The sequence below is a fragment of the Talpa europaea genome (assembly GCF_964194135.1).
Source record: "Talpa europaea genome assembly, chromosome: 8".
NCBI lineage: Eukaryota > Metazoa > Chordata > Mammalia > Eulipotyphla > Talpidae > Talpa > Talpa europaea.
This window is the reverse complement of record NC_140075.1, coordinates 119,532,653-119,554,034: the sequence shown is the minus strand read 5'-3', so window position 1 is coordinate 119,554,034 and position 21,382 is coordinate 119,532,653. Positions and strand designations below refer to the sequence as shown.

The following is a 21,382-nucleotide window of genomic DNA, read 5'->3' as shown; positions in this document are numbered from 1 at the left end:
GCTTCTTTCCTAATTTAATGTCTTTCACTCAAACCATTAACATTCCCTTTAAATGGGCAATTTCTAATATTCTTTTAGCAAATACTCATTAGCCAAATTTCTCAAGTAATTTCATGTCAAACAGCTTGTTTTCTTTTAATATATGGCCATAGTAAGCTAACCATGCACTCTGTCTGGATAGCACATTTCTTTCCTCTCCCACAGAAGGTTTCTTTCCAGCTCTGAAATGTTAAGATTCTAATGTTTATCAACAGATACATAATTCATTTAATGTAATCCTGACGTATTCATTCCCATCTAACACAAAAAACTTGCCGTTCTAATTTGCCTGATGTACAAATTAAGCTTGAAAAGAAGATACAGATTATTTTAAATAAGAAACCCTGCCCAATTTTTTGATTCAAATAAATTTGTATCCACTGTGACTATGGTCATTTTTGTAACGAAATTTCTCATTTTTATTCTAAACATTTAAGCATCAATGAATGTTAACTGTGAGACTCTAAGTTATCCAAAGAGTCCTAGATCAAGAATAACCTTGAGGACCTCCTTGGTGGTGCGGTTAAGTCTCAGCACTATAAAGCTATGGGCAGCCACTGCAGCACCAGTTCCATCCCAAGCCAGGAAGCTACTCACATGGCGCAGCAGACCTCTCCTGTCTCGCCTGCTGCTCCCCTCAGCAGTGTATGTCGTCAATCTGCCTGTTCTGTTCCCCGCTCTGTCTCTGGTGAATCCTCTCACCACCCACCTCTCCCTGCACCTCTGTCCTACATCCCAGTTCTTGTATGCATAAATAAAATATCTTTAAAAAAAAAAAAAAAGAATAATCTTGAAAGTTGGCATATGGGGCTACTTTAAAACTCAAAGTTTGCATGCAGGGTGTAGGGGGTGGCAGCTGGGTAATTATATATTACCCACATCTACTGTCTTACACAGCGAGGAAGAAGAGCCTCAATTCTCATGTACTGCCTGTAGTCACTAGTTTTGAATGCTTGGTTTTAATACTAAATAAAGAGACACAGTAATAGTAATCTTCAGTTCTGTCTCAAATGCTTTAACTAGAGATTTAGAAAAAGTGACCTTGTCATATCCCAAACCTGAAATAGTAGAATGCATAGGTTATGCTTTTGATTTGAAAGACAAGTAATTCTAGACAACAAAATTAAAAATCAGAAGTTCATACCTTGTGCAAGCATGTTAAATTCCAAGAACAGTGCTATGTGATAAAGTTCCATGGCTTCTTCTGCCCTAGTCATGTTTGGCTTCCCTGCAACAAGAGCCTGAACTTCACTGAGACTCCCCACAGAGGGGCTACAGTGCAAAACGGAGAGGTCCACCATGTCAGTATACATACAGTGTAATATCACTTTCGCATATTTTTTTGGTATAATGGACTCATCTAATATAATTCTTGTGGGAGTCCTCAAAGTTCGGTCTGTGATTTCTTCACCAGTCCGTATCCTCCTTTGCAATAAATTCCGAAAGAATGGAGATCGTGCTGAAATAACAGCCTTGTGAGCTTTGAGCTCGTCGTCTAAACAGTTCTGATTTCCACCAAAAGCTTCAACCAGTTCAGAGTCTGAAGAAAAACTAAGGACGACGTCATAGTAGCACATGTAGTCAAAGAGTCCACGCATATCTACATCCAGGGAATTTGGTGTTCCAAATTCTTCACTGAGCTGAACCAGGATATCGACATTTTGAAACCTTGAGTCCTCCATTCCAAATTCTCCTGTATACAGGTAGTGTAGCAAAGCAGAAAACATGGGCATATCTATACCGGCTGTGTTGATGTCCATTATGATCTCTGCCCCATACTCAGGTGAGGAAGAAAGCAGTGTTTTAAAAAATGGACACCTTGCTGCCAAAATGGCACGATGAACAGGAAAACAAGTTTCTTGAAATATTAAGTCTACATCAGTACAATATTTGTACTCATAAAGATCGGCCATATCTTTCTGCAATGTCCGGGCTTCGGGTCTAGCCAAACTGGCTTGTAGAGAAAGCTCCTTTAAGGCTGAAGTTCCCTCATATTCCTCCACTAATGCATTGACGTCTCTGACATCCCACCCAGAGAGGAGTTCTCGCATCTGCTTGGCGTGATCAGCAGATCTATTAGATTTCCGACGCTTAATAAACTTCTTTTTGAGGGTGGCGAGGCCAGAGGTTCTCTTTTTTTTGTCTTGTGGTTTCTCATGGCCATGGTCAAGGCTATACAATTTTGATTCACAACCATAGCCTTGCTGAGAATAAGATGATGTCCCTAAGAAGGAAATCAAAGAAAAGAAAATTGATTTCTTTTTCATAACATTCATTTTCAATATTCACTTTAACAGTTTATGCTAAAAGCTGTTATAAATAGACATTCCTGACCCATTCATATAAAAGTGACTTTTGTTTTTATAAAGGAAGGTAAAAGGTTCAAATAACTAATTTTTATATTAAATATAGAATAAAGAGAGCAGATTATTCTTACTTTTTTTTTATTAATACAAGAGTTGGGGTACAGGCCATAGGTACAGGGCGGGGTGGGGGGTAAGCGGGGTGAGAGGATTCACCAGAGACGAAGTGGGGAGCAGAATGGGCAGACAGACCAAAGACAATGCTGAGGGGAGCAGAGCTTTAGGTCCTCTGGCCTGGCTCTCAAGGACCAGTATCCCAGATCTTAACTGTGGAGTTTGGGAAATTACAGTTAGGCAGGTTTGTAAATTAATACTACTACTTATCGGGCCTCCCCGGTGGCGCAGCGGTTGCGTGCTGGGTTGCGAAGCTGCCCGCGGCCTCTGCGGCGCAGCTTCGATCCCCGGCTGCTCCCCGGCCACCGGAGGAGGGTCCCACATGGCGCGCAGACCTCGCCTGCCGCCCGCTGCTCCCCTCAGCAGTGTACTTCGGTCCTTCTGCCTGCTCTGCTCCCCACTCTGGCTCTGGTGAATCCTCTCACCCTCCCGCGCTTCTGACTGTACCCAGTGCTTGTATAAACAAAACAAACAAACAAACAAATAAATAAAACATGCCTCTATTAAAAAAAAAGTTTAAAAAAAATAAATACTACTACTACTTATCGTATATAATTAGTTGATTTTATATATAAATTTATGTACTTGAATATAATTTTGAAATGTTTCTTTTTCTTCTTAACCACACCAAGGCTGCATTTGTATATACAAAATAAACGGGCCAAGAAACAAGAAACATGTATTTCATGGTTTTCAAACCAATGGAGAGTGTTGGTTTGCACAGGATAACTGGTAATTCTGGTTAAGAATCAAAGGAAAGAGCAACCTTGAGACAGAAGTCTGTTTAGGATAAAAACCATAAGCCAGATTTACATTTATTGGGGGAAATTTTTTGGACACTGCAAAATTATTATCTATAGAGTAACATTTTCACAGCTCAATTTTCTTTTCCTCCACAATGACCTCTAAAAACAAAATTCTATTTATCTTCACAAAATAAAATAAAGTCAGAAAAATGGAAAGAGTTACCTATAAAAGTCTGTTGGGCTTGAGAATTTCCCCCTACCCTCGGGGAACATGAATGAGGATAGTTAGATGCATTAGCACCCATTTTCTTCAGTCACTCAGGCATTCCATCTGCTGGTTCCTCAGAGTATAATCCCAGATGCCTCTACGAACTTTCAACCCTGGATCCAGCAGCCTCTTTTCATCCATTTCTTTATGTGAAACAAAAATAATTTACATTTTCAAATGTATTTCAAATCAGTTTTAAAAAAAAGCAAGCTACTAAACTGTTTTTATTTGCAAATAATCACATGCCATCAAATTCACATTTAAAAATGCCAGAAAATGCAAACAGAAAGTTAAATTTGAATTACCAATCAGTGTTAGTTGCAGCTTTGAGCCATAAAATGTGTCAATTATATACTGTTTAAGACAGTAAAAAGTAAACCATCAGAATAATTTCAACATATAGTTCTAGAAAACATATTTCAAATCACAGGGAGAGTATTTAAAAATATTTCAATTATTTCTTACTCCCTAAGAAGCAAACACCAGTCATTATAATCTAACATTCTAAGCAATTACAAACATCTAAGAGGCTGATACCGAACTACACATACAAAGAACAGATAATTAAGTGAATGGCTTATTCTGTTTCTACCTTAGATAAAATTGCTTAAATTTATCTTTAATGTGTATAATTGGGCAATTCACTGTAAGAGGGGTAAAGAAAAGCAGACAGTTAAAACTAATTAGGCTATTTGTTCTACAGTAATTTTGAGAGGAATTATTGTAAATACAAAGAGAGGCAGGGAAAACAAATATTTTTATGTGTCCTCTCATAAAGCCCTGAAATAAAAATACTGATTTCTACTACCTGATATTACGATTGAACATGGAGCAGGCAGAACCAGTAAGTGATAGGTTTAACAATTAGAGAATAAAATTCATACCATGAAATTGTAACTCTCCAGGATGCAAACAGGAGATACATGCACAAAGAGAAGAAACTCTAAGAAAGAGCAGGGTTAACAGAAATACTTCTAAATCTTTACACCATCTGGATATATAAAACTTATCTGAGTAAAAGAGATAATGGCTTAAGAGAAAACACATTTTAAAATCTATTACTGGAATTGTTAGGAAATCAGACAGTAGGCACTTTATCTAAGCTCATAGTGAAGGATGAAGTGTTTTACCTAACATACACGCAGTTTCTCCTCACAAAAAACCTGCTAGAAAACAAGTGTGCCAAGATTCTTGCGTTTATTTCCATCTGTTACTGTCACAGCATAAATTGAGGGATTCAGGTTTAAGAAAACCACTGTTATCATTTGTGCTTTCCTCTAACCTTTAATTTATTTAAGCATAGAATTATTTACTATAGTGTTCAAGAGAAGACTGGTAAACTTTCTACTAGTTAGATATAATGCACAGTAGCAGTACTCAAATCATATACTCATACAAGCAAATTTTCTATTTGAAATTTACCCACCTACCTAGGAAACACTAGACTTTTTACTTTGATACATGCTACTGAAATCAGAAAGGCTGTGGGCAGAGACTAAGGAATCCAAATAATTAAATATACTACTTTGTGAACATTTAATGGTCAAGAAAATTATTGCCTCTAGCAAAGCCAGTTTCCTTAAAGTTTGATGCTTTAGTATAAGTTCAGAGTTTTTTTATTCTTAAATGTTAGAAAGGTAGAAAAAGCTGCTTTTTAGCACCATGAAGCTATCTGCAGCCACTGCAGCACAAGTTCCAACCCCCATCTGGGAGGTGACCCATATGGTGCAGCAGACCTCACCTGTCTCGCCTGCTGCTCCCCTCAGCAATGTATTTCAGTCAATTTGCCTGTTCTGCTCCCCACTCTGTCACTAGCGAATCCTCTCGCCCCCTGGTACTTCTGGCCTGCACCCCAGTTCCTGTATGAATAAATAAATCTTTTAAAAAAAAAGGCTGCTTTTTAAAACTTCATTTTTGTCATTAATATAAACCAGGAACTAAATTTGCCCGTGTTTAGTTTCAGTTTAAATTTAAAGCAATTAAGTCCACTGAATCTCAGTTTTCAAGTTGAGCTTCTAAATTTCTATCAGGCATTTTATGTGGTTCTTTAAGAGGAAATATGGTCCTGTAAGCCAAGTTTGAGGCCACACTTACAAGTTAATCTTATCTTCACTCACTAAAGATTTGTATTTAAAACATAAAAACAGCACAATCCTACAGGGAAAAATGGTGGGTGGTGAAAACTGCGGTTTCTGAAAGTGTCACTCCTACGGTAGGTTTCTTTTCATTCCTAACTCCTTCTTTGAATTCCATATTGCTTCATTTTGTTTTGCTTTTTTATTCTATTGACTGTGAAGCGAACTCACTGACATAGCACAAAGTATAATGCTGAACAAAGCACGAAAAATGCAGCCATGCTTCCAGGAGAAGAAAAGTCAAGTGTCCAGACAGGCAGGCAGAGTCCACTCTTCTCACTTCATCACACACAGTCATGTGGGCAAACACACCGGAATTTTCATCTGAGAATTTTGCAAGGATTCAAAACACTATTACACTGGTCTCTTTGAAATTTGAACTATGTCTTAAAAAAAAAAATGCTGGATTTTATGATGAACATAATGAGATAATCTAAAGCAACCACATAGCGTGTAGTAAATGGGTAGCCCCTTCACGATGTACCAGCTTGGATGACATTTCTATCTCCTACTGGAGCTCTAACACTAAAATAAACAGATTTTAGAAAGCTTTGGTGGGAGGGCTTTTTCTGGATCAAGTATATAACCTTTAAGTCCACTCTGTGGCCTCAGTTGCAAATTCTGGGTGTAACCCTGAAGTACAGTTCAAAAGCCATGATTTTTCTCAAAATTTTCAGAGAACGATGTCATTTATTTCTTAGGTAACCTAAAACATGTCAAATGGAGTATAGAGCTGTTATTTATTTAATTTGCAGCTTTTAAATGCTGAAAAATGAGAGTTAGTTGGTCTAACCTCTCCATGGATGTTTTCATTAGAAGTTTTGTCAAAAATAAATAAATCTTGGGCCTCCCCGGTGGTGCAGCAGGTTGAGAGCAGTGCTGTGAAGCTGTCCGCAGCCTCTGCAGCGCAGGTTCGATCCCCGCCGGCCAGGGGGCAACCTACAGGGCGTAGCAGACCTTTCAGGTCTTGCCTGCTGCTCCCCTAATCAGTGTTTTTGGTCCGTCTGCCTGTTCTGCTCCCCGCTCTGTCTCTGGTGAATTCTCTCACCCTTCCGTGCGCCTCTGACCTGTACCCCAGTTCTTGTATAAATAAATAAATCTTTAAAAAAAAATTTCCGTCTGTCTCTTAAACAATACAGGATAACATCTAATATGTGAATAATGTGATGGAGATAAATAGGAACAAGAGGGTCGATGAGGCTGGGAGAGGTGCACAGCATGTAAACGGCCCTAGAAAACTAATAAATTCTTTTTCAAGAATCACCTTTCTGGAAGGTTGTTCCTTTAATAGATGACATGACCAATCTCAAGCAGGTGATGTAACCGGATTAAAATAACCTTCAGTGACTGCAGCAGAAAGAACATGGGGTGGGGTGGGAGTCTTGCTGAATACAACAGAGAGTTAACAATCTGATGAGAAGTTTTTTAAAAATAAATTAAACCACTATCCCCCACTCCCAAAAGAACCCCAAGACCAGCATCTTCCAAAGAGTTTTCCCAAAGTTTGGAAAAATGCAGGATTAAACAAAGTCTACTAGGTTTTACTTTTAGACTTTTTAGCATCCTTCAAGAGCTAAGGTGTATTGTGGACCTCCAAGAGGAAGTATTCTGCAAGATCTAAAGGATCCCCTTTGTCCCAAAGAGCTTTAAAAGAACTGACTTGTTTACCACATTTTAGAATACTAATCTGTGCCATAAAAACACTGTTTTACTGCTTCTTGTAGTAGACAGAACACTGGGCATCAAGGTATCTGGAATAAAGTTCTCTCCACTGATTTACTGCTCACACTGGCTAAGTCACATTTCACCTATATGGGCCGTGGTAAACTGTAACTGAGATATATGGGTTTCAAGATCTGCAAAGATGAAATAGGGCTCCTAAAACTTAGTAATTTGAAAAATGAGACTTATTAATTTGAAAAATGAGAATGGTGAAGGGAACTATTTCTATATCAACTGTTTAGTTTACAGAAAAAAATAATAAGGCAAATGGACTTTGGATTTTAAACAGTTTATCCCTTACTCTGAGTATTAGGGATGGCTGCGGGAGGACAGGAATATGGGACACGTGAATAAGGAAAACAATTTGTAATAAAAGAGAATAGCAAACCATAGTAATACTTCACTCCTGTCAAATTTGAGGTGAATAAATAATGAATCATAAAACCAGGCAGCTTGAAGGTAAAAGGGGGAAGAAATCAGATGGGATGCCAGAATTTGTATAACCCAGGACTGAATTTAAATGTTAGCTGTTATCAGCTTCTTATAGAAAAAAATTCGAGGATAAATGTTTATATTGTGATCACAATAATCATTTTATCCATCAGTTATTGAGTACTGAGTAGAGTCCACTATTCTCAAGCAATTTACATGGAACAAGTCTTTTAATTTTCTCAATAATGAAATGAAATGATGTGAAAATTCATTATTATTCCCACTTTAAACAAGAAGAGTCTGGGAGATCAGGAATGAGCACAGGAGGCTTAGTTACTTACCCAAGGTCACCGGGCTGATAAATGAGAGATTCAGGGTAGGCATTTAGGCTCTTATCCATGAACAATGCTTTCTTTGCAACTCCCCCCCCCCCAAATGTTTGAAGGAAAAATTTCCACAGCAAATATAGTTGTGCTCCAGAAATGGGAAGTGAGTATACACATGACAGTGTTACTTTGGCACTTAAAATGATCTCACATGTAAAAGCAAAAAAGGATCTAACTGCAAGGAGAGCTTATGAAATCAAGGCCAAAGTGCCTTTCTGAATAGTTACAGCTGGACTACGTCCTACGTGATGGCAGGATGACACTTTTCCATGTTGCCTCATTCACTCAACCATGCACTTCTGAGCACCTCCTTGTCCCAGACACTCTGATTGGCCCTGGGAATACAGTGGGATCTGCATCCTGAATAGGATTTCTTATGAAATTAAGAAAAAGAGTACTGTTCTGGCTTCTTACTTTAGAACCAGACCTACATGAATTTTTTTTTTTAAAGATTTATTTATTTATTTATACAAGCACTGGGTACAGTCAGAAGCGCGGGAGGGTGAGAGAATTCACCAGAGCCAGAGCAGGGAACAGAACAGGCAGACTGATGAAATACACTGCTGAGGGGAGTAGCGGGCGGCAGGAGAGGTCTGCCATGTCATGTGGGACCCTCGCCGGTGGCCAGGGATCAAACCGGTGCTGCAGAGGCTGCGGGCAGCTTCACAGCCCAGTTCTCAACTGCTGTGCCACCAGGGGAGGCCCATGAATTCTTAAGATTTATTTATTTATGCATACAAGAGCTGGGGTGCAGGCCAGAGGTGCGAGGGTTGGAGGGGTGAGAGTATTCACCAGAGACAGAGTGGGGAGCAGAACAGGCAGATATACTGAAACACACTGCTGAGGGGAGTAGCGGGCAAGGCAGGAGAGGTCTACTGCACCATGTCGGTCAGCTCCCTGGCCGGGGACAGAACTCATGCTGCAGTGGCTGCCCATGGCTTCACAGTGCTGAGACTTACCCAAACCTATAAAAATTAACACAAGTGTATCAAGTAAAAAAAAGAAACATCCATTCAAAGTAGAAGATACTGGATGAGTAAAGGAGTAATTCCGGGCCCAGTCCGTGCCTCGCTCCCCATTCTCAAGACTCTGTACCTCTATTATTTACTAGAATTACATTTATGCTAAACTCTCAGTTTCCCACGAGTAGGTACCCTGCTTATTTACTTAGAATCCTTACCATGTACACAAGATTTGAATGAACAAATGTTGGCTATTATCACGAGCGTGTCTAAGATCTAAGGAGTGCATGCTTGTGTGTATGGGTAGAAGTTGGACCAAAAAGCTCAAATCCCAGAATAAGGTGTTGGGCTTTTATTCAGAATATACTGGGGGAACTACTGCAGCAAAGCACAGAACGAGAGCAGCACTATTATATTCGTGTTTTCCGAATATTACTAGTGCCTTCTGCCTGAAGGCAAGACACTTGGTGTAAGACAACTCATTACAGGATTCTTGCTATGATCACGAAAGTGTTAAAAAGGACCTAGCTTTCCTTAACTCTAACTGTAGTTTACACTGGAGTAAAACAACTACCATGTTGCTTTAAAGTTGGATAAAATAACACGGACTGACACTGAAAAGCCCAATGCCCTATCACAAGAGGAGTCTCCATGTGTCCGGGAGGGGCTTGTGGAAGGGCGGGCCTGGCCTGGCCAGAATACATCTTGGAGATGTTAAGGTATTGTGAGAAACTCAGTTTCTAGACATTAAAGGTAAGGCATAGTCCTTGGGAAGGGAGCGGCACTGTGAGGCAGGGCATGGACCTCTCAGGGCTCACACTCAAAAAAAAAAAAAAAAAAAAAAGGAAGAAAGAAAGAAATGGTTCAGTGTAAGAGTTCCCCCAAAGTGACAGGTAGAAAAATGGGAAGAGAGAGCTAAAAAAGTTGCCCCCAGCAGGAAGCGTGACTCTCAGCCCCTGGGCCTTGCTTAGCCAACTTGTCTGGTGTTTGGCAGAGCTCACTGAGGCTGTGGGGGCAGCCTAGGCCAGAGCAGTAATGCCCAGTGCAGCCAGGGCAGGAGTCACTTGGTCCAGTCAACCCTCCAAAAACCAAAGCCTCTGATGTCTTCTTCCAGCATTTCCATCCCCTTGGCCTGCAGTAGTAGCTCTGGAAGTCACTGGAAAATTTTCTCCAACAGCTAGAAAAAAGGGCCTGTAGGTAGTGAGTGGGAAATTGACTATGACAGAACTTCCCCCGTCAGCATCTTCCAGGGTAATGGTGCCATCTTAAAAGTCTGTGTCCACAGTAGGAAGACTAATTTTGCCGGTCATGATATTAAGTGACATCATTGCTCAAATCAATTTTATTAATAGACAGACTATTTCTTTTACTGTTGGTTTAGCGGTGTATAAAAAAGCAGCTTCGGATGATTTAGAGAAGACAATGAGAAATCTAAGTCTAGATTTAAGTTTATAGTGGATTTGCACTGAAAAAAAGAGCTGAAACCAGAGACTACAATCAAAGCAACAGAATTTTCAACAACATGGAATTCTTACAAACTGGACAATGGGAGAATCGGTATTTTTTTTTTTTTAAACTAGAACTTTATTTTTATTTATTTATTTATTTATTGAAGATTTATTTATTTATTTGTACAAGCACTGGGTACAGTCAGAGACACAGGAGGGTGAGAGAATTCACCAGAGTCAGAGCGGAGAGTACAACAGGCAGAGTGACGAAGTACACTGCTGAGGGGAGCAGCGGGCGGCAGGAGAGGTCTGCGCGCCATGTGGGACCCTCACCCGGCAGCCGGGGATCGAACTGGTGCTGCAAAGGCTGCGGGCAGCTTCGTAACCCAGGACTCAACTGCTGCGCCACCAGGGAGGCCCGGTAAATTTTTTTTATTTCCGTTTAAGTAAACTATAATTTTAAAACTTCATTCAAAATTTAAAAATCCAGATTTTCTGACATCAACTTAGCAAATGTTAAGAAAATGCAAGGGTGTTTTTCTTGTGGTGATTCTGTGGGTTCCGTGGGCAGAGCTGGAGACATAAGAAAGGTGACTCTCATGCAGGGCACTTTTCCTCGGGACATCACATTCCAGATTACTGGCTCATCAAAGGAATAGTCATGTGAATGGTGCTATGAGTTACTCAAGTTTTTATAGATGGAAAGATAATAATGGTCTAGGAGTTGGGGATAATTCTGCATCAAAATTCTGTTTTCCTCACATACCCTCCATAGTAACTATGGCTGGCAGGGCACTACTGGAGGTTCTCAGTGAAAAGAAGGAACGAGCTTTATAGAAGGGGCATTAGCCTTAACAATGGCTACTTTCTCCTTTCTGCCCATCAGAATACCTGCCAGTATTTCACAAAATCTTTGTTGATACATTAAATGAAGCTCTGTTCTCTCTCTTTTTTTAAAAAAAAGATTTATTTATTTATTTATACAAGCACTGGGTACAGTCAGAAGCGCGGGAGGGTGAGAGAATTCACCAGAGCCAGAGCAGGGAGCAGAACAGGCAGACTGACGAAATACACTGAGGGGAGCAGCGGGCAGCAGGAGAGGTCTGCACACCATGTGGGACCCTCACCCCGCGGCCGGGGATCAAACTGGTACTGCAGAGCCTGCGGGCAGCTTCACAACCCAGCACTCAACCACTGTGCCACCGGGGAGGCCCTGAAGCTCTGTTCTCTTAAATCTCTTCTCAAGCTTATAGTTAGAAAGAATCTTGCACACGGCAGTTCTAATCAAAGAAGTACAGATGGGTTTCATGATGAACAAGTTTTAAGAAATGTTAGCTATGAAGGACCCTCTGGTAGAGACACCCACAAGGCCTCCTAGGGAAAACAAGAAAAATAGCACACTACACTCTTACTCTCACAAGGATTATTAGAGGCCTTTCTTAGCAATACAGTAAATATCCCTCCACCCCATTTTTTACCTGCACTACCCACCTGCTATAACAGAAACAATGGACTGCATCAGACCAGAACAGATATTCTATGTCTGCTTCCCATTTATGCAATGTATGTCTACCTCTTAAAATGCTGCTTTGCATTTGTTTAGGATCTCTATAATAAAGAATTAAGATAATCTACATCAAGTTATTACGTGTAGAACACTAAGTACCAAATCGGTGAGGAGAGTGGGTGGAGGGGAAGCAAGGAATGATGCCTGCAGTCATGCAAGGTCAGCAATAACGTGAGTCAAGGAAAAACACAGGGGAAGCAATCTGTAGGTGAACCGGCGGTGAGAAGGATAGCAGGGTTGAGATGCAGAAAGACACACCAACAAGAAAGAATGCAAACAGAGTACTTATCATGGAAGAAAGGTAAAGCAAGAGCTACTTGCTCTTTAGTAAGGCTGTTTTGTTCTAACGCCGATGAGAACGAAAGAATCCAGGCCAACAGTGAACCCGACGGCCTGGTTTCCTAAGTTTATGTCACTTGACGTCACAGCTCCGTGGAACCTACTGACCATGTTAAGTGAAAATGTACTGCCCAAATATTTTCATTTCACATGACCGGTGCCTGGTACACAGGAGGCGCTGCACTGCATATTGCTAAATATCATCAGAAACGTGGGCCTCTCCGGTGGCGCAGCAGTTGAGCGTTGGGTTGCGAAGCTGCCCGTGACCTCTGCGGCACCGGTTCGATCCCCGGCTTCTCCCCTGCCACCGGAGGAGGGTCCCACATGGCGCACAGACCTCTCCTGCCGCCCGCTGCTCCCCTCAGCAGTGTCCTTCGGTCCTTCTGCCTGCTCTGCTCCCCGCTCTGGCTCTGGGGAATTCTCTCACCCTCCCGCGCTTCTGACTGTACCCAGTGCTTGTATAAACAAACAAACAAACAAATAAATAAATAAATAAAAACATGCCTCTATTAAAAAAAAAAAAGAAACGTATAATACAGCACTCTATCAATATGATCAATATGATCATTGTCTACAGTAACTGAGAATATTATCTACAGATCTTATCAATGTTGCAGAAGATAAACAGAAAGACTAAGAAGTGACACTGCTCATTCTTGAGGCAAAAAACCATTCCTCACATGACTGAAGAGCCCTCAGCAAAACAAAGGTGACAGCCAAAGCGCTCTTCCCATCCTTGATGCGCCTCAGTCCACGTGCTCTCCCGGGAGTATTCCAGGAAGACATCTCGGCTACTGAAGCGCTTCTATTAACTAAGACGTGAAGAGATCACTTCCTGAAGCTGAGATTCTCTTTACCAGTTCTCTGGGTGTACTGTGCCCCCAAAAATTACAACGGAGAGGGAAAGGACACATCAGTTACGTGGTGATCATTACTGGGTGTCTTGTCAGCATCTTCTACCCCATAAATGAATGGATGTGTGACATTTTCTAGAATTTTTACCAAAATATACAAATAAATTCATTTTCCCATCTTCAGTCTTTCCTTACTTCTCTTCCCAATGAGATATTTTAAACCTATCTATTTCCTCACATGTTACCAGCTGAGATGATGGCTTCATTTGACTCCTAAGTTGTCTCCTTAAAGCTCATTTCCTGCTTCTAGCTCAGAGTCCGCTACGTCTACTCCCTCTGCCTGGAACATACTGTCAAAGTCTTCACGTGGTTCACTATCATTTTATTCAGATTTTTTGTTTAAATGCCATCCCCACAGTGCAAGGCACTTTTTAGCACTTGCAATACACTTCTTGCTTGTTAATTATCTCACACATGTAAGTCCCATGAGAGCCAGAACTTCATTTTGTTCAACCCTAAATCCTCAGCACATAGAGTAGTGCCTGGTACACAGAGGCATTGAGTTAAATATTGTTGAATATAATCAGTTTTTAAAATTAAACATTTAATAAGGAAAGACTTGTATGTAATCATTCTTTAAGTTTTTCAGTTCAAAAACTTTCTAGGATCCATGCTCCTTATATATAGTCTAAGCCTCTTAGAAAAATGTGATCAGTGCCTTCCTGGTGGTGCAGTGGGTTGAGCGCAGCACTGTGAAGCTGTCTGCAGCCTCTGCAGCGTGGGTTCAATTCCCGGCGAGCCAGGGAGTAACCCACATGGCAAGCAGACCTCTCCTGTCTCGCCCACCGCTCCCCTCAGCAGTGTATTTCGTCAGTCTGCTTGTTCTGTTTCCTGCTCTGTCTCTGGTGAGTTCTCTCAACCTCCCATGCCTCTGGCCTGTACCCCAGTACTTGTAAAAACAAATCAATCTTAAAAAAAAAAAGGATTAAAAAATCGTACTAGTGCTTGGAGGGGGGAAAAAAACATTTCCTAGAAAAAAGACTCGCGGTTTCGCGGTTCACAGTGTACATACATAGTCTCAAAGGACTCTGAGATGTTTTAAAATACATAGGCAATAAAGAATTAGGAAAAAAACACCACTGATTCTACAAAAAATTAAACACAAAATTGCCACGCAACCCAGCAATTCAATTTCTGGCTACACAGCCCTCACCTTAACCGCCACCCCCACACATTATTCAAAATAGCCAAAAGATAAAGTAAACTAAGTGTCCATTGAGAGATGAATGAACAAAATGTAGTATGTAGTCATCATCACTAATCATAAAGGAAACAGAAAGGAAAACCATAAACCGGTATCACCACATGCCTGTGAGGATAACCCAGATGTGGAGAAAAGGGAGCCTTTTACAGTTGGTAGAATTGTAAATTGATACAGCCACTATAGAAAAAAGTAAAGAAATTCCTCCAAAAATTAAAAATAAGAACTACCATATGATTGGCAATTTCACTACTGAGACTGTATTCAAAGGAAACAAAAATGCTTTGTCAAGGACCTATCTGTGCCGCCATGCTCATATCACCATTATTTACAACAGCCAAGACATGAAACAACCTAAATGTCTACTGGCAGACGAATGGATAAAGAAGTTGTAGCGTATGAGTACACGTGGTGGGCGGGGGGAAGGAGCTACCCACACCATGGAGTATCAGCCATGCAAAAAAAAAATCCTGCCATTTACGACAACATAAATGCACCTGAAGGCATTATTCTAAGGGAAATAAGTCACATAAAGACAAAATACTACATGATTGCATTATATATGGAATTAAAAAAAAAACCAACCTCAGGAAAAGGTCAGATGTGGAGAGGGGGAAAAAACAGGGAATTGGATGAAAGTGGTCAAAAGGTACAAACTTCTAATTTTAAGAAATAATTTGTACTGGGGGTTAATGTACAACATGACTATACTTAACAGTGATATATGTATATTTGAAAGTTGTTAACAGAGTAAATTCCAAGAGTTCTCATAAAAGAAAAAAAAGCTATTTTTTAAAAAGATTTTTTACTTATGCATACAAGAAATGGGGCGTAGGCCAAACGTGCAGGGGGTGAGAGGACTCACCAGAGACAGAGTGGGGAGCAGAACAGGCAAACTAAGTGAAATCCACTGCTGAAGGGAACAGCGGCGAGACAGGAGAGGTCTGCTGTGCCATGTGGGTCAGCTCCCTGGCCTGGGATCAAACTCGTGCGGCAGCAGCTGCTGAGAGCTTGACAATGCTGAGACAACCTTATGCCACAGGATGCCCCCCATTTTTTTGGATATCTATATAACAGCTGTTAACTGAACTTACTGTGGTAATCATTTCACAATACATGGAAGTCAAATCATTATGCTGTATATCTTAAATGTCTGCAGTACCACTGCATGTGTCACTTATTTCTTAATAAAACCAGAAAAAAAATTAGTTTGAGAACAAGCAAAAATGTGGTATGCACATACAAAATATTATTCAGTCTTAAAAAAGAAGTTAATTCTGATACATGATATATAACCTGGATAATCTTGAGAACACTGTGTTAAAGGCTATAACTCAACTAACAGAAGGACCACTAACATAAGATTCTACCTATATGAAGTACCTAAAGTCAAAATCATATTGGCAAGCAAAAGTAGAGTGGTAATTGCCAGGGGCTGGGAAGCGAGTGTTTAATAGGTAGAGTTTCAGCTCGGGAAGATTTTAAAAACTTCTAGCGAGGGATGGAGTTGATGGTTGCACAATGATATGAAAGCACTTAATGTCATAGAACTGCACACTGAAAACTGATTAAACGGTATCTAGTCATAATTTTAAAAAGTGGATAAAAAGCCCCACTAAGGTAGACAGAAAGGCAATTCCCTCTCCCCTGCTTTTTTACATTTCCCCAAATTAAAGTTTAGTTTAATAACAGGAGTAACTTAAAAGGGATATATAATTAATTTACTAAGCACTTCATACATTAAATCATTTTTTTTAAGATGTATTTATTTATTTATATAAGCACTGGGTCAGTCAGAAGCACAGGAGGGTGAGAGGATTCACCAGAGTGGGGAACAGAATAGGCAGACGGATGAAGTACACCGCTGAGAGGAGCAGCGGGCTGCAGGAGAGGTCTGCGCGCCATGTGGGACTCTCGCCGGTCGCTGGGGATCGAACCGGGGCTGCAGAGGCTGCGGACAGCTTCGCAGCCCAGCACTCAACCGCTGCGCCACCAGGGAGGCCCACATTAAATCATTGTATTCTCACATCAAGTTGTTCATGTAAGCAGGACAAGAATAAATTCTCTAGCCTCTGAATGAGGCAATTAAGAGGGCTAAATAACTTCTCCAGAGTGGAATACATAACAAAGATGACAAAGTCAAGAGTAGACTCCAGGCATTCTAATCCTTAATGAGTTGGCCAAGGGTTTGTACATATGTGTGTCCCCTCCCGCCCCCACCTCCCAAATAAGAAAAGCATCTCACAAGTCTCCAGTCCTATACAAACCTTTCTGCAGGGAATGGCAAGTCTTCCTTATGTTTCTTTATATCTACTGCATGGGTATTTTTGTTCTCAAGTCTTAAATTGATATTTTTATTTTATCACTTAACTAAGGTTAAAGGACAGATCTTCATCTCTAGTGATTGGCACTGCTGGTGACTAACACCAAATATTATTACAATTATGTCTCTATTTTTATTGTTCTTTTCCTCCATTGCAGGAGATACTTTTGTAGTTTCTGTAGTGAAGAAAAAATAGGTGAAAGCAGAGAGAACAGTAAAACAAATCTCCACCTATCACTAGCTTTCAACGATTATCATTTGTAGTAGTCCTGTTCAACTATATCCCATCTACTCTATCTAATCCCCTTATTTTGAAGCAAATCCAGAGAGCATATTTCACTTTTCCTTATGCATTTCTAAAAAAAGGGATGTAAAAGAACAACTAAAGTCACCTCTAAAATAATGAACAGCGATTCCTTAATGGAAACTTCCTAGGCAGGGTTCACATTTCCCCAACAGGTTAACTTTATTTTTAGTTTGACTCAGTATTAAGTGATGGGGAAATGTCTCCTAAAACTTTTAACAGTTTCCTTTTTCTTTCCTTTCCCTTCCAATTCTTTTGTGGAAAAAATCTGGTGGGATCCCATAGGCTGGGTTTCAACAAATGCATCACTATGACGTAGCTGAACATGCTCCTATGACTTCTGTGCTTTGAACTGATAGAAACATAAACTTGATCAGATTCAGAATCATTTTTGTATTTTGTTTTTGCAATGACTGCTTCACAGTTGGTGGTGTGTAGTTCCAACAAGAGGCACAAAATGTCTACTTCTGTGATATTGATTTGATAGGTTTCAATCCTTAGTAGTTATCCTTATTAAGGCTCAAACTGTCCCGTGTTTCAACAGTTGGAAGTTTACTCAAATTGGTGCCTGAGACCTTATGACACAACTCTAATGATCTCTGACAGCTTTTTTGCTTTCTGGGGTTACATCTTATTCCAGGCACATCCTGTATTTTCTCGCATAGACCTGGAATAATGAGCTCTCTTTAAAAAAAAAAAAAAAGCCTTCACTCCTTTTAATGGAAACTATTTAAAAAAAAAAAAAACACAATCTGGGTGCCAGGGGTAATCACTGTTTTTCTGATATGATAACCACTCATGTTCGTTCTCTCTCTCTCTCTCTCTCTCTCTTTCTCTCTCTCTCTCTCTCTGTGTATTTGTACACATACATATATCTTGAGTTTATACTAATGCTTCCACTTCAAATTCAGGTTTATAGACTTTTACTTAATTTCATTGATATTATATCTGTTTTTCCTTTCTTGTATGCCCAACCCCCTATTATCAAAGCTGCCTACATGATTGTTCACTTATTTTATCCCACAATAGCTAATACCACCATCAGCAATATGATATATAAGGATAATGTGGGGGAAGGGTATTCTGTTTATCCTTAGAATACACCCAGTACAAGATATCCTACAAATTACTGAGTAGTAGTTAATTTGGGATAGTTCACTAACTGGAAGTATACTTTATAAGCTTTATTTTACTTTTGATTTTTAGGCATTGCCTTTAAATTTTAAATATGCTTCATAATTTTGAAAAAATTAGATGAGCCTAAAGTCAAAACCACAAAACAAGATATAGTCAAAGACTAGACGCTATCTCTGTCTATTCTAACTTAGTCCCACCCTGGCTCACGGGTAAATTTAATAATACTTTTATGTCATACTCCAAGTTCACTTTTCTTGGGATACTATCCAAGGGCCCCTTACTATGTGCAATACTGGAATTAGTAACTTCTTCCTCCTGTCTCTCCTTCAATATCTAATTTTAAGTAATGTATTTTTTTATTTACAGTTAGTACCTATGAGACACTCAGTGAGCTTGTTCTACTTTTCACATATTCTTCCCACCTTTTTGATAACTATCTACAGAATTAAACGACAGAGTACTGCCTACCATACTGTCTCTTAAGCTTAGTTTGGCATTAGCATTCAAATGAAGGCTCTTGATTTAAAGTTCATATGTAATATATAAATAATGTATAAATAATATTTGACATTATTTATTGCCAGAGGCGTGCATGATGTGATGCTGGGGAGTTAAGGCAGAGCACTTTAGCAAATTCTAGGACAGCAAAAACAAGGTGGGGTCCAGAGCAGTGGGCAGAGTGAAGAGTGATGTGAAATCAGGCAGCACAGGTAGGCAGAAACCAGGTCGGGTACCTTACTGCAAAAGGCTCAGAGTCCTGCAGCTAAGAAACCTGTTTAACTTTGCTTTACTCAACCTTTCCAAAAATAATTAATCATGGAATCTTTCTAAGAAAAAAAACAGTAACAGGCCATGTACACATGGACCATATTTTCAATTATATGACAGGAGTCAGGTAAGACGTAAAGGTGTGACTTGGGCCAGTGTTGATACATTTTGAAAGAAAATAACACAATGTGAAAACTGACTTTTTTTAACATATTTAAATTTTGGAATTTAAAAAAGCAAAAGAGGGCCTCCCTGGTGGTGCAGCGAGTTGAACACAGCGCTGTGAAGCTGTCCGCAGCCTCTGCAGTGCCAGTTCAATCCCCACCGGCCAGGGGGATTCCCACATGGCGTGCCTGCTGCTCCCCTCAGAAGTGCTTTCAGACTGTCTGCTTGTTCTGCTTCCCACTCTGTCTCTGGTGAATCCTCTCACCCTCCCGAGCCTCTGGCCTGTACCCCAGCTATTATATAAATAAATAAATCTTTAAAAAAAAAGGGCAGGGTCTCCCTGTGGCGCAGGCAGTTGAGCGCCGCACTATGAAGCTGTCCACAGCCTCTGTAGCGCCGGTTTGATCCCAGCCAGCCGGCGAGAATCCCACATGGCGCAGCAGACCTCTCCTGTCTCTCCAGCTGCTCCCCTCAGCAGTGTATTTCAGTCAATCTGCCTGTTCGGCTCCCTGCTCTGTCTCTGGTGACTCCTCTTCACCCTCCCGCACATCTGGCCTGTACCCTGGTTCTTGTATAAAATAAATAAATAAATCTTTAAAAAAAGAGAAGAAAATAAATGCTAGTACATAAGAACATAGAAGAAACAAAAGGAGAGAAAATTAGAGAGAACAGGTACGTGAAGAGAGAATGCTGGTCCCTGAAGGATACAAAAATTTAAACATGGAGAAATGTGGGAAGGGATTTCAATGGAGAGAACAGCTTAAGAGTTAATAGGAAAATGAGGGGAAACCGGACATCATGCAAGAAAGAAGAAAAGATTATGTCATTGTCCAACTCTATAGGTAGAGCTGATAAAAGCTGAAAAATGGAGTGGCCAAAGAAGGAGAAAAAAATCCTTAGACTATGGTTTTGTAGACTTCAAGACAGGAAACAAAACTGGAAGTGAAAATCTGGAGGGCAGATGTATAGCTTTCCTGAAGAAGGGGTGCCAAAAGGTGTAAAGAGAGGCTGTAGCAGAAAGGGATGTGACCATCTGTGTGCCTGAGGGAAAGGGAGGTATCACAGCAAGAGTGTGGACAGCAATGACAGAGCAAAGCACTAATTTTCAACTGGGGTGTTTGGAACACTAGGGACATTGGTGATGCCTGGAGACACGTGTGATTGCCACAACTAGGAGTCTGGAACGGTACTACTGGCATGCAGGGGATAGAGGCTGAGGCTGCTAAACACTTCACAATATATAGGAGAACCCCTACAACATAGGATTATCTGCCCCAAAATGGCCAATAGTGCCAAGGCCAAAAAACCCAGTGGCAGAGCAGAGGGATGCAGAATAGAGCAAGAGGAACCCAAGAAACAGCATCTCTGGGGAAGTAAGAACATCCACAGAAAAGGAAGACTTTTCTAGTTCTTTATCTAGTGACCCTAGTCAGACCCTGATGCTAGAAGTGGCTTCAAGCCATTATTTATTTGAAAAGTCTACTGAAATATAAGAACATTCCAATTTCTGCCATACACATGAACACAACGTGCATAATATATTTTTAAATTCCGTGTAGTCAGAAATCACATCTATGAAAAAGCAAGCAAATACAAATGATCAAAGTCCACATACTAGTTTAAATTTTATGAAACGTCCTATGTGCTACTTAGAACCTGGCTACAAATGACTTATACTGTCCTAGCTCTCAGGATAACTTGTGAAAATGAAGTCCACAAAGTATCAGCTTTTTAGTTGCAAAGTGATATTGTTATTAAAGGTTAAAGGGTGTTAATAGTGTTAGAAAAATGTCATTCTAACTATCTTTGGTGGGTAGTGCAATACATTTCAAAACCACAATTAACTTAATCATAAAACTTCCCTTGTATCATAAGCATGAAGATTATTCATTGACATGTATTATGTGAAAGGTAGTAAGACAAATTTATCAAAACACTCTGCTCTTAAATATGAGAATTTTCATTCATTTAAACATCTTCTGAGCACCTACTGTGTGCTAAGCATATGGGGATATACCGAGGAACAAGACAAAATTTTTGCTTTTTAGG

The 21,382-nt window shown here is 40.2% G+C and overlaps 1 protein-coding gene across 2 annotated transcripts in view; it reads right to left on the bottom strand.

The window, feature by feature from the left end:
• BTBD7 (BTB domain containing 7) overlaps positions 1 to 21,382 on the bottom strand; it is a gene marked incomplete at both ends in the record, with an annotated part of 75,595 nt that overhangs the window by 44,916 nt on the left and 9,297 nt on the right. The window contains 2 exons of one of the 2 annotated variants that reach the window (XM_084239858.1): positions 1,184 to 2,263; positions 3,486 to 3,567. The exons of the other annotated variant lie outside the window; for it this stretch is intronic. Coding sequence (XP_084095984.1) covers positions 1,184 to 2,263; positions 3,486 to 3,567 — 1,162 coding nt within the window. Of the gene's footprint in view, positions 1 to 1,183; positions 2,264 to 3,485; positions 3,568 to 21,382 lie in introns of those variants that run through there. 2 annotated transcript variants of the gene reach the window in all.